A 16,083-nucleotide genomic window follows, 5' to 3' on the forward strand; every position below is an offset into this window, starting at 1 on the left:
GATATCTACACCACTGGGGAGAGGTGGTGGATGGAACTGGACAGCAATATAGTTAAGACATGAAGAAAATATGTGTAGTTCTCAGAAACATTATCAGCAACACTGAAGGGGTATGCATTACAAAGTAAAGCTGAAGGCTATTCAAAAGCCATGGACTGTAACTGTGAACAAGAAAGGAACTTGGAATGTTGATTTCTGGAATTCCGAATGATGTCTTTGCATGGCTGAGTAACCAGTGGATGGAGTGCTTGAAGTGCCATAAGCATGAATGCATACTTAGTTTCTGATATACATTTAGACTAATCGTGACATTTTTCTGCGGCATTGATGACCATGGAGTCAAAGTAATTATTTCAATGATCTAGAGTCCTATCATCCAATGCAGATGTCTCCCCCCATAAAGTAACATGGGTATGCTGTAGGTGTGCAGTGCTTCCTTAATATAAACTTAACTTTGGTTTATGTTCCTAGCTGGGTTTAATATGACTGGTAGTGGAAAGAAACCTATCTAGATCTTGCCAAGGCATTCAACACCATCCCCCACTCTGGAATTATAGATAAACTCACTAAACTAGGTATAAATCCCTATGTCACAAGATGGGTTGCCAACTGGCTTACTGAAAGAACCCACACCGTGAAAGTAGCAGACTCTAAATCAGATTTCAGACCAGTGACAAGTGGAGTACCACAGGGTTCAGTCCTGGGTCCACTCCTGTTTGGTATCTACTTCTCTGAAGTACAGGCTAACACAGAAGGTCTTTGGCTAACTAAATTCGCAGATTACTGCAAACTAGGAGCCATAATTGAAACTTCTAATGATGTGGACATCCTACAAAAGGGCCTCACTGAGACAGATGTCTGGTGTCAAAGACATGGTCTCAAGCTCAATGCCAAAAAGTGCATTGTCATCCCCTTTGGTAAAAACTCTGTACCCATGAACTACCACATAGGCGGTAGTCTACTTAACACCAAAAGTGTGATAAGAGACCTTGGGACACAGGTGGACAGTAGTCTCTCCTTTGATAATCACATCGCCACAGTGGTCAGGAAATCATCCAGAAAAAAAGAGGTCATTGTTCCCCTCTACTCATCACTCATTAGACCCATTGTAGAGTACAACGCCCCTTTTGGTATGTACCTCACAAGACATCTACAACAACTGGAAAGACCGCAAAAATACCTCACAAAGAGGATTACTGGCCTCAAACAGATGCCTTACGCAGACCATCTCAAAAAACTCCAGCTTTACTCCGTCGCATATCGCCTACTCAGAGGCGATCTCTGCCCAACATACAAAGCTATGTCAAACCCAGAGCTGTTGGACATGCTCCACTTAAAGAAATCCCAATCCCTCTGAGCTACATGCTCTAGGGACCTAAACCTTGTCACCACAATAAACAGAATATGCTGGAGGGATAGATTCCTATCCCAGAGACTTCTCATACTCTGGAACAGACTACCTATCGATGACAAACAGAGCTTCTCATTAGCACTCTTCAAGAAAAATCTTGATGACTGGATGGGTAATAGGAAATTCACCCCAGGGATTACTTCTGTGGTTCTGCTTGACAGGGGCACAGGAAAATAATTTTCTTGGGTGGCGAAAGCCAGGGTACCTTTTTGGCTAGGCTTGTATAGGCCCTAGGGCCAATAGCCTAGTACCTACCTATGAACCTATGAGAGTAAGAGCCCTTGGAAAAGGAGGTGCATCTAGACTAGATATGTTTTGGAGAATATTTGAATTTTCTCTTAAGGCTGCTGTTCACAACTTGGTATATTGTGGTGGGATGAAGTGTATCCTGTGACTCATCTCTGAGAAAATTGTGGCATACAGAAGGGATTTTTGGAAAATGGTATTCATTATGCAGCTACTTATACTAAGCATGCCAAAAGGAATACAGTTACAGCCATGGATATAGTGCATTCACTGAAACAAGTCAGAGCAAGTCAGCAGTGTTTATGGGTGTGTGTGTGTGTGTGTGTGTGTGTGTGTGTGTTTGTATGAATATGTCATGCGAATGTCAAAGATATATGGAAAGAGTAGTGATGTGACAGTCAGCTACTATCAAACTCTTGAAAATCAATACTTGTTCTAGTAAAAACAGGGTTGTATGGATGCTGAAGGTATATGTACAGTTGGATGGAGTAACACAGATGTGCTGTCAAAGCTCTGTCAAGTAGAACAATTGTCATAATGAAAACTGATTGAAATCATTTTTTCCAAGAAAAGAAAAGTAGTCCTTATAGAATGCTTCAGCATCAAAGTCCAGTTTTTAAACAATAAAGCAACATATCTGCATAACGGTGAGGAATTCTTATCCTTTTATAAGCACTTTTTCTGATCGCTTGTTCTTTTGATATAAACTTTTTATTTTCTTAATAGATGTTGATGAAGTATCCGTGCAGCTAGATCTGGCCAAAAAATTTCAGCTCAATGACGTCACACTGGACTTTAAGGTATGCACTTTGTTCTTGCTATCAAATTTGTAGAAATAAATATATATATGTGTGTGTATATATTTCTTTTTAATGATAACATCTTTATGATTATTTGGTCTTATTTACTAAAGGAGTCCTTTTTGATTTATATGTTTATTTATTTGTCTCTTTGCTTATTCATTGAAATATTTCTTAACAAGTTGAGTGAGGCATTTCATAGAGACCTTCTAGCCATGCACCATGCTGAAGACAGTACATCAAGTTAAAAGAATAATTACAACTTGGCAATAATTATATTCTAATGGATTAAAGACAATAATGGTATTTTGACCAAAAGATCATTTTTTTTATGGAAATGAGTATGAGAGCCAGAAAAATAAAAAAGCATCAGAAGTTCTGCTTTTAAAAATTTTTAAAATAGAAGGAAGAAAGATGCATTTTAGAGTGCAACATGGAACTTGTTATTGTACTGCATTCTAAAGATGTTCAAACATGTTACTTTTGCTAAATATAAAAGGGAAGTTATCAGGCTTTCTTCCTTTAAATAAATTAGTAATTGCAGCATGTATGGGGACTATTAACTGCCTCTGTTGACCAGATTCATTTTGTTACTAGCTAGTGCATTTTATCTGTACTTTTGCTGCTTGGCTATTTTTTTTCCATTTCTGGGACTGTTTTCAGATCAGTTTCTTTAGACGCTATTGTTCCAACAGTGCTTTCTGATGTAATAAATTTACATCCTTATGAAAGATTTTCCTGTAAATGGAGCAACTTGTACCTATTAAATTTAGGAATCCAGGCTGATCTTGGTATGTTCCAATAAAAGTTACATATTAAAGTGTGCTGTGTTTATACTGGTACCACTTACATGTGCTGCTGCTACCATTTTGTGCTGAATAGTGGGATGATGCAGCCACCATGATGACAATAAAGGAAGCCATTTTGTGCTGCTTTGTAATGACCTGTTGTGTAATGCCCATAAGCATTAGCTATAGGGCTACATCCCTTTATAAAAGGCACTCCTTCTCCTCATTACAGTTATTAAATAGAATTGAAAGTTTGTAGTTAGAATATTTTATCTTTGAAATATACAAATAGGACACCACATATAGCTGTGCACTAAAATTAATAATTGTCAATCTTCATGCAGTTACACAGTAATATAAAGATACTGACTGCCTTTAAAATAGGTCACATGTCAAATGTGCTGCCTTTCTCCATTAGGACAGAGAAGCAAGACCTTTATTTATACTGACTGCAGAGATCACAACTAATGCTTGTGGTGATATACAACAGTTGAATTTCGGGAAAGATGACTTGTCATAATCATTTTTTTCTCTGCTGTCTGCATTTTACTTTTTAGAGCCTTAGCCCAGCAGCTGTGATATTTGAACGCTCCTCAGATTTTGGTAGAACGTGGGAGATTTACCAGTACTTTGCTGATGACTGCAGCAAAACTTTTCCATGGGTGAGAACAGGAAGACCAGAAACTGTACGAGATGTTCGTTGCCAACAGCTTCCAAGCAGCCCCGGGGTTCCTCCCAACGGCAAGGTATGGTAATTTTAAAACAGTTTATTCAATCAATTTTTAGGGAATATTCAAAATGTTAAAAACTTATCAACAAAGACAAAAATCTAGTTCTTTCTTTGACACTCTATTAATATTATTGATACCACCTTCAAAAATGGGATGATTTCATTAACAAAATCTATGTAATGTTGCTTAGATTATATGACATATAGCAATATATGTGAAGTAAAATGTTTGTTATGTTAATTATAGTGTGGTTACTTTTATATGAATGTAAATTTGCCTATGCCACAAGTGATAATTTAATAAAGCTGTTTGGAAAAATAAAGATGTAGAAAATAGTAGTTTACAGGACTGAATTACTTAAACATCTGTAGTTCCATGTTTAGGAATTTATTATTCATTTAAATGTTGGAAAACTACAAACATGAAAATCTGCACAAAAAGGAACATTCTGGTACCATCCAGATCAAAAATTGCTGATAAATGAAAAATATTCAGTCCAAAGTTAAATAAAAACACTTCCAAATTTTTTATAAGTACAAGTAAAAAAACAAGAATAAGACAACTCCTTTCAGAAATAGCAACTAAGCACTTTGGGTCTATGCCACCCAACAGTGTAAACCTTGGCTGTAGATAATTGTCACTAATGAAGTGACGCCCTGACCCCATGGACAAAAATGGGAAAAAAGGGGATGTGGCTGTATGTTCTACAAACAAGTGGACTTCCTCAGAACTATTTCCTTTATTGCAGTCAATCAGTTAAAGTACTTTAACAAAAAGTAGGATTCTACCCACTTAAAGAGACAATCCATGCCATCCCAATAAGAAACAAGCATCATTTAATTCTGAGTGCAATCAAAGTGTTTCGTAAAAACACATCTTGCTAGTACTGAACAAAATGTTTAAATAATTGCATCAGTATTAATATTGTTAACATAACTCAAATACATAAAAAAATCATATCACAATATGTGCCAAACACATCTCATGTTTCCTATATTTACATAACAAATATACAAACATATTTTATTCTCTTTAGAATGTCAAGCAAACTAATGTAATTGTGGCCTACTTTTCCCATACACGTGATCACAACTGATTTTTTTAAGCTTATTTATATGGGAAGATTAATTAGGTCCATTAATCAGAGCTCTAGAACCTCAGAAAAAATGTGTGGAGTTAAAGAAGAATGGCAGCATCTCAGACCAGCGCATGTGAAGTCTAACAGATAAGCGACTGAGCGCGGTATAGAAATAAGGTACATAATGAAAGCTGGTGGCGGAATGCAGGATTCCAGGAAGCTATCAAAAGATAGAAAGAGTGCAGGAAAATGTGAGTGGCAGAAAAAGATGAGCCAGGCTAAGAAGGAATACTGATCGGCTAACAAAGAGGCTAAGACAGCAGCTGCAACAACGAATAAGACATCTGAGGCAGTCTACCAGCCTTTGGAAAGTGACTCAGCAGATGGCACAAAACTTGTTTGGTTGCAAGCCAAAGACATAAAGATAAAGAAAATAGTCATCATACACCATTCATAAGGGATGCCAGCAACATCCTGCTCATCAGTCTACAGGACATCAAAGGCAGATGGAAGGAATACTTCCAGCAACTTCTGAATGAAATGAAAACAAAAAGAAAGAAAGAAAGAAAGAAAGAAAGAAAGAAAGAAAGAAAGAAAGAAAGAAAGAAAGAAAGAAAGAAAATGTGTTGTCCCATGGGCAGCCTAAGATGAAAGATGAAGTAGAAGAAGTTGACCCTAGAAGAAATAAGACCAGTAAAATAAAGTCTAGGAAAGCAGGAGGCTCAGATAAGGTCACAGAAGGTATGAACAAGATGCCGAGTTCATTAGGGGAGAAATGACACTTGAGGGTTCTCATAACAGTATGGAGAGAAAGGCATTTCCCATATGACTATAAATTAAGCATTATAATGCCAGTGCCTAAGGACAAACCAGAGCATGGCAGAGGTATCAGACTCCTGTGTGATTGTTAAATCTGTGTGCAGAGAAGTTGAAAGCAAGGTAGGAGATGAGCAGCTCAGATTCAGATCAGGATGCAGCACAAATGACCAATGTTTGCAGTGAGACAGAGAGCAGAAAAGAAGCTGGAAATGAGAAAAGTGTCCAACTGGGCAGTCCTAGGCTTGGAGAAGGGATAAGACAAAGTCCCAAGAAAGCTGATGTGGGTAGTCCATACCATGGTTTGATGTCCTGGAAACAATGGTAGAATTAGAGCAGGCTATGTACAAAGATCTGATTACACAAGTATGGACAGTGTTCACACCACTGAGGGTTTCCTAATGTGAGTAGATGGGCATCAGGATTCAGCTCTGAGCTCATTGCATTCATACTGGTCATAGACTACATTAGCAAACAGGCTGAAGAGAACAGATTAAAAAAGCTGCTGCCTGCAGACAACGTGGCATAATAAGCAGATTCTGAATAGAAAATTTAACAGATGTAGAGGAATGGAAAATAAAACTGAAAGTACATGGAATGAAACTAACTATTAACTAGATAGTTGTCATGGCAACAAATGGGGAAATCATAAGAAGCTAAAGATTGAGATAGAAGAGAAGATAGAAGGGAAAATGATATAACAGTTAACAGCTTCAGGTATCTGGAAAGCTGGTTGAGAAGCGGGGAAGTCTGAATGAAGAGGTCAACACTGGAATCAGAGGGGCTTCAGCTAATTGCAAAGAGTGTCAGGGGTAGTGTGTCACAGAAGAATGCTAAAGAAGCTAAAAAAGTAAGGTTTTCAGAACAGTGGTGCTATCAGTACTACTGTATGGTACCAGAACATGGGCAGTAAGCCTGGGTGACAGAGATGAAGTGACTGAGACAGGTGGTAGGATGCACACTGTGGGACAGATGAAGAAATGATAACATTAGAACAGAAGACAAATTAACTCCAATTGCAAAGGACGTAAAAAATACCAGATTACAGGGGTTTGGGCACATGTGCAGGAAAGTAAAGACATTTTGTAGAATAAGAATTGGAAGAGATGGCAGAAGGCATGAGCAAATAAGGATGTCCTGCAAAGAGGATGGATTATATGAAAGAAGACCTTTGGTAATCAAGAATGACTGTTGAAGAAGATAGGAGAGTGGGACTGAATCGAGAGAGATGATAACCCAGCCACTTGCGGAAAATGTGGAAAAAGGAGATTGATGATGATGATGACTGAAATTTTGAGGGGAGGAACAAGGCAACCACTTTCAGAGAATGAAATGACACATAATAAGCCAAGTCAGAACTGACCTACAGAAACAGTATTAACAGCCTAACAGGAATAACTGACCTGAGGTAGGGTGAAGGAGAACACTTGCAGCATATCGTTTCTTTATTGGTAGATATAAATGTATGAATTTGGGCTGCCACAGTTACATTATATCTAAGAGACATCACCATTCTTTGTCCTGTAGACCAACCTTTTGAACTTCTAGTTCGTGTTCATTCACTGAAAAGTAATTAAGTAATATTAGTGAAACAAACTACACAGCAGTTCATCTCAATATCCACTTTCACTCGCAAAAGCCGGGATACTAGTGTGTTGTCTTTTCTACTGATTTAATTAATTATTTATTTATGCATTGTTGAGGATCTATATTCAGTCATCAATGCAAATTCACATAAAGAATCAATATATTTGATGCCAACCATCACATGTTGGTATTAATTATGAATTGGCATCACAAAAAGAAGTATTTTTGAAGGATAAACCCCCTTGTATCCCATACTCACATAAATATAAATTTACTAACTCTAAGATTACACAACAATGGAAAAAGGACGAATTCCCTTACGTATTGTCTTCCAGTCTTGGTACTATACTTTCTGTGTATTTCGGTAATGCACTAAGTGAAAGGAAGAAACCCGTCGTTCCCCATCACTAACATTATATACTTTCTGTGTATTTTAGTAATGCATTAAGTGAAAGGCACAAACCCGTCATTCCCCATCACTAACATTATATACTTTCTGTGTATTTTAGTAATGCATTAAGTGAAAGGAACAAACCCGTCATTCCCCATCACTAACATTATATACTTTCTGTGTATTTTGGTAATGCATTAAGTGAAAGGAACAAACCCGTCATTCCCCACCACTTAATTATATACTTTCATGTATTTTGGTAATGCATTAAGTAAAAGGAACAACCCCGTCATTCCCCACCACTTACATTATATACTTTCATGTATTTCGATAACGCATTAAGTGAAACGAACAACCCCATCATTCCCCATCACTTATTTTGATCTTCCAACAGAATGCTCCATGAATGGACTTTTCTTGATTAAAATCACATTGATGAATTGCATTCTGACAAAGTACAAACCTTCCTTTATTAGCAAAAAAGTCATGCTGAGAAGATTCACTTACAGAGGATACTGATAAAAAAATGATGCTTGTCAGAATCAGTTTAATACAAATGTAACGCATCAGTCAGTTGATATACTACAGTTACTGTTTAATACGAGATTTAAGCCACTCACACATAGAATAGCTGCTATCTGTGAATAATTCTGCATGTAAGTTATGCTAGATGCATGGTGCACAGAACTTATATGACGTTTTGGCAGGTAAACAGGTGAACTCAGAAATCTCATCCAGCAGATCTTAAATGACTGTGCAGTGAGTATTTAGGGCTTTACAGCTTTCTTGAAAATATGATCTTGCTTTACTCTATAGAAGATTATGTAAAATAAATGCTGAAAGAAGGCGGGTGTTTAAGAAGATACACCTTCCTCTTGCTTTGTATTGCTTCTTATTGCACTTCTTACGTCTAACAAGCTATTTTTATAACATTTCCACAAGACCGATTACAACCTTGTTGCAACAGTGACTGCTCCACCTTTTTATACTGTACCACTTTCTGACACACTGGTGTCACTTAGCCATATCACACTTTGCATAACAAAGTATTTCAGATTATATGCTATTCTTTGAAAATGCAATCTGCTACCATCTCTGGTGATAGCCCGTAAATATGCAAATAAACTCCAGTTACCTCACTGAGAGACCATAGTCTCCCATTCAAGTAAGATGGTAATTAAGTAGATGAGTAAATTTAATAGTAACACAAGGATTGCACTATATTTGTTTTACTTAATAAATATTTTAATTACATTTATTTTGCATTTTTTAGTTTTGCTTACTTTCTTATCTCTTTTTTCTCACTGCATGTTGAGTAAATACACTACTACACTTCTGCAGATCCCTGGATTTCATATGTTTCTGATGTGAGGACCACGGGCCGATTTTCTGTTATGTTGTAGATGTGTGCGAAGAAGATTGGGGGATTATCTTAAGTGCATTTTACTTTTACATCTGTGGTAAATGGTAAACAAAGAATTGATGTAAGACTTATCATGGAACCTCTTACTTTCTTACCTCTTGCTCATTCAGTCACTTTGTTTTAGATTTGTACCTGAGAAAAAGGGCTAATGCATATCAAGAAAGCTGCTGTTTACGGGTTATCTTGTTTAAACTAGGAAATGTCATAATATTTATTGCCAGACCTGTATTTTACTTTTACATTTCCAGTAAAAGGTGAAGAAAGATTCAAACTTCCTTCTGCAAAGCATTTGCTTTCCAGCCTACTTCTCACCTTTGATTGCTTCATTTAGTTTATATCTGCAGCTGAGGAAACGGTTGATTCATTTGAAGGGAAACCTTCTTTTTATGGGTTATCTCATTTAGACAAGGACTTGTTATGAGTTTGATTGGCAAAGTTACAAGACACTCCTGTAATACAGCAATTGCTGTTGTACTAACACTCAAAAGATCCCTGATATGTTGTTTTGCAGTATGTAACATTACCAATTAATTTAATAAAAAAAAAAGTGGAGAATCTTTTTATAACATTACACAGTCCTGACAGACCATGGCTACAATTTGGCTCCTAAAAACAACAAAGTTTAAAGACTTCTCATCTCCTCTTTGTCGATTTAAAACTGTATAGTTCATCAGATGAGGAAATGAAAGCACAGCTACATGATGTCAAAACTTTTTCAGATGATATAAGAATGTCATTTGGTCTTGATAAGTATGCAAAAGCAACATTTAAAACAGGAAAACTGCAGCACCAGGAAAACATCAGTTTGAGACAAGAATATGATATAAAAGAATTTGAGCAAGAGGGAGTGTATAAATACTTGGGAATTGATGAAGGATCAACAATAAAACATGAACAAATGCAAATAAAACTTAGGAATACTTTAGAAGACTTAAATTAATTTCGAAAACAGCGGTGACTTCTAGGAACACAATCCAGGCTATAAACCAATTTTCTCTTCCTGTCCTAACTTACAGCTTTGGAGTGACTGACTGACCCCAAAATGTGTTGGATAGATTACATAGGAAAACAAGCTTTACGCTCATCAAATGTTTTATAAAAATCACTGTATACCAAGAGTAGATATTCCCCATTCCGAAGATGGGATAGGTCTCCTTGAACTTGATTACATGTATAGATCTGCAATCATAGGACTCCACACATATCTGCTGACCTCACAAGACCCAATATAGTGAAAGTCTTGAAACACGAGGAGAATAAATCTAAGATGGCGTCTCTGTTTAATTTAGAAGAAGCATATTGGCGTCAAGCAGGAATGGAAATCAAACCAGAAGTAGATAAAAATTAGGCAGCAACTGAATGTGCCAATAAAACAAAAGAAAGAATATAAGGTGAAGGACCAGATGAGAAGGCAAGAAATGTGGAAAAAGCATAAATATAGTTGCAAGTATAGAAAACTTCTGGAAGAACATCATGTTGATCAGGAATGCACACAGGAATGGTTAAGGAGAGGCAAATTCAAACCAAGAGATTAAAGGTTAATATTGGCAGCCCAAGAAAGTGGGCTACCTACACACTGGTTTACAAAGTCCATTGAACATGTGGGAGAAACAGACATATGTAGGTTTTGTAAAACCAAATTGAAAATAGTCGCACACCTCGTTGCTGGGTGTGACATACTAATGGCAGAAGGACTGTATACTGAAAGGCATAATAATGTGGCAAGACTATTGCACTGGGGATTGTGCAAACATTATGGTATTGAAGTGGCTGAAAACCCTTTAAACATGAGCCACAAAGCATCATAGAAAATGATGAAATTTATATAACATGGGATCGCCCATTACCAACACTTCAAATGATAGATGCTAGAAAACCAGATATAGTGGTCCATGAAAAGAAGACAAAAGTAGCATTGATGATTGAAATTGCTACACCCGGTGACTACAGTGTCTTGCATACAGAGAGACACAAAGTCATAAAATATTAGGATCTGAAGGCAGAAATGAGAGCCATGTGGAAGAAAGATACCCAGACAGTTCCAATAGTAGTTGGAACAATGGGTCTTATAAAAAAGAATTTACAATCGTATTTAGGTATGTTACTAATCCATGTTACCATGTACGAATTGCAGAAGGAGTCATTACTGGGCACATTGCAAGTGCTGTGAAGACCACTTTTGGGTGACATCAAAGATTGAAACAATACTAATTTTATGAACTTTAATTGTACTTTGGCTTAGGAATGGGGTCCATTCCCACCATAGTATTAGAAACCCAAAAGATCTGTAGAAATTAAAAAGTCAGTATACTTTTGCTTAAATACCCTGTCTGCTTTGTTATTGCATTTTGGTGCTCTGGACCTTACCATATCTCAAGGTTTAGCTATGCTGTTCTTTCTAGTCTATTTATTTTATTTTATTTATTTATCATTTGTTTACCGGGAATGTCCGACTAGAGCAGAGCCTATTTTCAGTGGTAGCCCAGGGACATACACTCCAACCACATGTCTTTGGAATGTGAGAGGAAACTGGAACGCCAGGAGGAAACCCACATGAGCACAGAAAGGACATGCAGACTCTGCAAAGAAGGCACCCCAGTCTTGAATTGAACCGGAGAACATCTTGCTGTGAACGGCAATGTTAAACGCTGCACCACTGCACCACCAAGTTTGTATATTCCTTATGGGGCTACTGATTTTCTTCTTAGCACCTTTTCTTGGAGACTATATCACATGACTCCACTCTTTCTGTGAATAAGTACTTCATTATATCACTCCTCCTATTTTCTTGCAATTCACACACTAACATTCGGATCTTATTATTTAAAAAAGGAATGTTTGTTCCATCTTGCAATTTCTACTTTCTGAGTATGTACATATGTACACACTTCCTTATGTCTGTCCATACAGTATCCAAGGTAGACCTCACATAAATGTTGCACTATATTATCCTTCCTGATGTTTACTGTCAGAACTTGACTAGCTTTTTTTTAGGTTTGACCTCACTAGTGCTTTAAAGATGAGTAACCTTGCTTTCTTTTCTGTGCTGAGAGTAACCTCTTATGTGCTCAGGCCTTCCAGGAGGCTGTTCCATCAAATTGTCTGAACAGATTGGCTAACTGTAGTTCTCTGATGGCATACTGATCAACACAATAAGTCCTTACTTTATGCCCTGTCTGTATATTAAATCTGGAGACCAGAGGTATTATACTGTATATCATTCAACTACTGTGCCATATAGGACACATGGGTATGTCTAGTCAGTTTTTAAACTGTAGTTGATACTGAAAATGGTGAGAATTGATATGTCCTCTACTCCAGTAAACACATTTCAAATAAATAAATAAACAGATGTGCATATACAGGGAAGGAGACATCATCCAGTAGTTGATTCTTTGATAGAGGATTATCGATGCTGATTCCATCCCGGGCAATGAAGAGCAGAACAACTCTTTGCCATTAAATAGACTCTGAAAATGTTATGGAAAGCTGCAAGTCCTGCCTACATTTTAAGGTTTTGGAGAAGGCGCACAATTCTTTCTGCACCTTAAAATGACTTGGAAAGTTCTACAGAAGTCCAAGTTCCCAGGGTTACAACTGTTTGCCAGTTGAGCTCTGTATTTGAGGATAGGCTGTTGTGTATGTATATACAGGGAGGCTACAGAATTTCACAATGGGTATGTATTGTTGTCTTTGGGATTCTCATGGACAACAAAATTCACAGAATATCCATTTGGTGAGGGTGCATTTTTCTTGTTTGCAGATGATGGTGTTCTCTTAGCCTTAAATGGCTGTGATCTCCAGCATGCCTCTGAGTGATTTGCTGCTGGCTTTTAAAGTACTTCCATTCTATTTGCAGATATGATAAATACGTCAAAACAACCACAGCATCCATATTAACAGGCCTTAAAACAGTCAGCCATAACATACATATTAATAAATCAGCAAGAATAAACTTTGTTGAAAACACCATTCAGTGGTTATAAATTGATCTACAAAACAGATCCTTAAAAGTCTTTTCAGCAGCCCTCTATCTTCAGTGGGCTTTCTTATAGGATCATAGGAGGTTACTAGGCTATTGGCCCTGAGAGCCTTATAAGTCTAGCCAAGAGTTTAGTCCATGTTTAAACAAGTCAGTACCCAAAGCCCCTGTCCAGCATTGCCACAGGTGGAATCCCAGGGTTGTATTTTCTGTTTCCCATCCAGTTATCCAGGTTGCACTTAAAAAGGTTTAATGAGGTACTCTGCTTGACGTGGGGAGGGAGCCTATTCCACAGATGGTGGAGTCTCTGAGACACAAATCTGTCCCGCCAACAAGTCCTATTGATATCACAGACCAGGTTGAGGTCATGCTTACGAGTTGCTTGAGTGGAGCTTGACTTGTGGATATGCAGCAGTCCTATCAAGGCGGGGTCTGAGATTGCTTTATATGCCAAACAGAGGTCACCCCTGAGGAGTCTGAATGAAACTGAGTAGAGGGATAGGACTTTTAGCCTATCTGTGTAGGATAGATATTTGATGCCCTAGATTCTTCTGGTGAGGAACCTCTGTGGTCTTTCCAGCTGCTGCATGTGCTTTGCAAGGTACATGCCAAAGGAAGCATTGTACTCAATAATTGGCCTTGTAAGGGAAGAATACAGGGATGTTATGACCTCTTTGTCCCTGGATTGGATACCCTTACTTATGAGGTGGGCCTTTAACACAGGGGTTCCTCAAGGGCTAGTACTGGGCCCTCTTCAATTTTCTGTTTTTGTTAATGACCTCCTTCTTGATCTCCCAAATCTCAGACTTGTTATGTCTACAGATTATATACTGCTATTACAATACAGTGCAGGCCATAGTAACTGGTAAAACAAGCTTCAGGAGAATTTTAGTCAACTATGTATCTTGACCAGCTCAAAATGACTTCTAATTAATCCCAAGAAAATTGACAATATGGCCTTCACCTTGCTTAAGAAATTAGCCACTATTCTTCCCATTCATATAACATCCAAAACAAAGGATAAAAAGGTTGCATAGATAAACCATTCAGCAAAGCACTGCAAGAAATATTAAGTCATGCTAGGGTCTTCACTGTGTAAATTATTTTATTAATTTATTTTGTTGACTGGGTTAGTCCCAACACGCTAGTAGCCTCTTTTCAGGGGAGACGCAAAGTGGTACTTATAGCACCAGGAGAAGTGTGGCCAGGGTGTCCGGGAACTCCTACTACTCTTTCAGTAGGTGCTGTGGGATATTTGACATCCAGCTACCACCAACTCAGGCAGATGGGACCTCAGTTTAACATCTCATCTGAAGGACGACACACTCAGGAGTGCAGCAGCCCCTTATGTTGAACTGCAGAGTCAGCAATCTACCTGTCTGATGTGAGAACAGAACTCACAGTCTTCTGCACCAAAGATGGGTATGCTACCTGTTATGTCACTGACACTGCTAATATCTTAAATGTCCTGCAGTAGAGGTCCATGGGATATTTGCAAATGACCCCATCAGATCATACCAGTGTTTCAGCTACAAGGCTTCTGAATGCCTATGACTTTTAAATTTAAAGTCTTCTTGGGTACATTCAGCCCAATAAACTGAACTCCATTAGCTGCAGACATGCATGTTTGGCCTTTTAGACCTCGTTAGAACAGCATAAGTGGATTATTTGGCTATACTTTTAAAAGCTATTGAAGTTTGGCTTGACAACATTGTCTTGACATCTGCAACAAATCCAACATTGTGGAATTAGAAGATGCCTTGTTAGCTAGACATAGATCACTGCACAGCACTCTGTATGAGACAGAGTACAGTGATTAAGCTTGGAGGGGGTCAGATACATGCCGAAGGGTATGTTGTACTTGAATATTTGTCTGATGAGAGAAGAGTACAGTGGAATAATGACCTTCTTGGAATTCGATACCATGCCCTTACAAGTTGTGTGACATAGAATGGTTTTCTCACCACAGCAGACATATGTGGGTCTAAGATTAGGTTACTGTCATCATGTGTTCACAGATGCCTGACCGCTGGGTCTTCTTTTAGGGATTATTATCAATGTGGTAATCTCTAGTGGTGGCCATTTTTCCAAGAGGTAATACAGCACATTTTTTCAGGATGTGTTTTAATACATGGGTCTGGCACCAGTTGTTGGTCTGAGTTAGGCCCTCTTGAAGAGCATCTGTGTCTTTAGGGGATATAGTGACCATGCTTAATTTGCAGCCACCTGCAGACTTGATTAGCCAGAACCACTTGAGATTTGTCATGCTGTTAGAGGAGTAGATGCCAAAAAAGAAAGGCTCACTGGTATCTGTGAAACTCTGCTAGTGAGTGGCCCCTTTTTTGAATGTGGATTTCCCTGTCCTAACTTCTTGTGTACTGTCAGTGAGCCAGCTAGCTATCCATTAGGTGACATATGGGTTTATGAAAAATTTTGTACGTCTATCTACAATGCATGAGTGTGTTATTGTGAAAAATGCCTTGGCCAGGTGAGGTAGGTAATTTGCACTGTTTTACCCTCATTCATAGCTTTAATGACTTTCTTGAATATGTTCACCAGGTTAATTAGGCATGACCTACCTTTGACAAAACTGAACTGGGTAGTGTACCAGTGTGTTTGATTTCCTATATTACTGTTTATCAGCTCCATGAAAACTTTTGCCATGGCCTTGTGTATGAGACTAGTCAGACATATGGGTCTCTAGTTCCCTGGCTGTGTGAAAAGCCTCTCTTGTATAAAGGGATAACTGTAGCATTCCTCAATTTGTTTGGCATGAAGACTGCCTGGTGACAATAGTTAAACAACGATTCTAGCGGGCCTGACAGGTCAT

The 16,083-nt window shown here is 38.0% G+C and overlaps 1 protein-coding gene across 1 annotated transcript in view; it reads left to right on the top strand.

Annotated features, from left to right (window-relative positions):
- Positions 1–16,083, top strand: part of LAMB3 (laminin subunit beta 3) — a 366,988-nt gene that overhangs the window by 143,686 nt on the left and 207,219 nt on the right. The window contains exons 5-6 of the mRNA XM_044077133.1: positions 2,384–2,457; positions 3,803–3,991. Coding sequence (XP_043933068.1) covers positions 2,384–2,457; positions 3,803–3,991 — 263 coding nt within the window. The remainder of the gene's footprint in view (positions 1–2,383; positions 2,458–3,802; positions 3,992–16,083) is intronic.

Source organism: Protopterus annectens, chromosome 7.part0 (genome assembly GCF_019279795.1).
Source record: "Protopterus annectens isolate FY-2018-M chromosome 7.part0, PAN1.0, whole genome shotgun sequence".
NCBI classification, from domain to species: Eukaryota; Metazoa; Chordata; order Ceratodontiformes; family Protopteridae; genus Protopterus; species Protopterus annectens.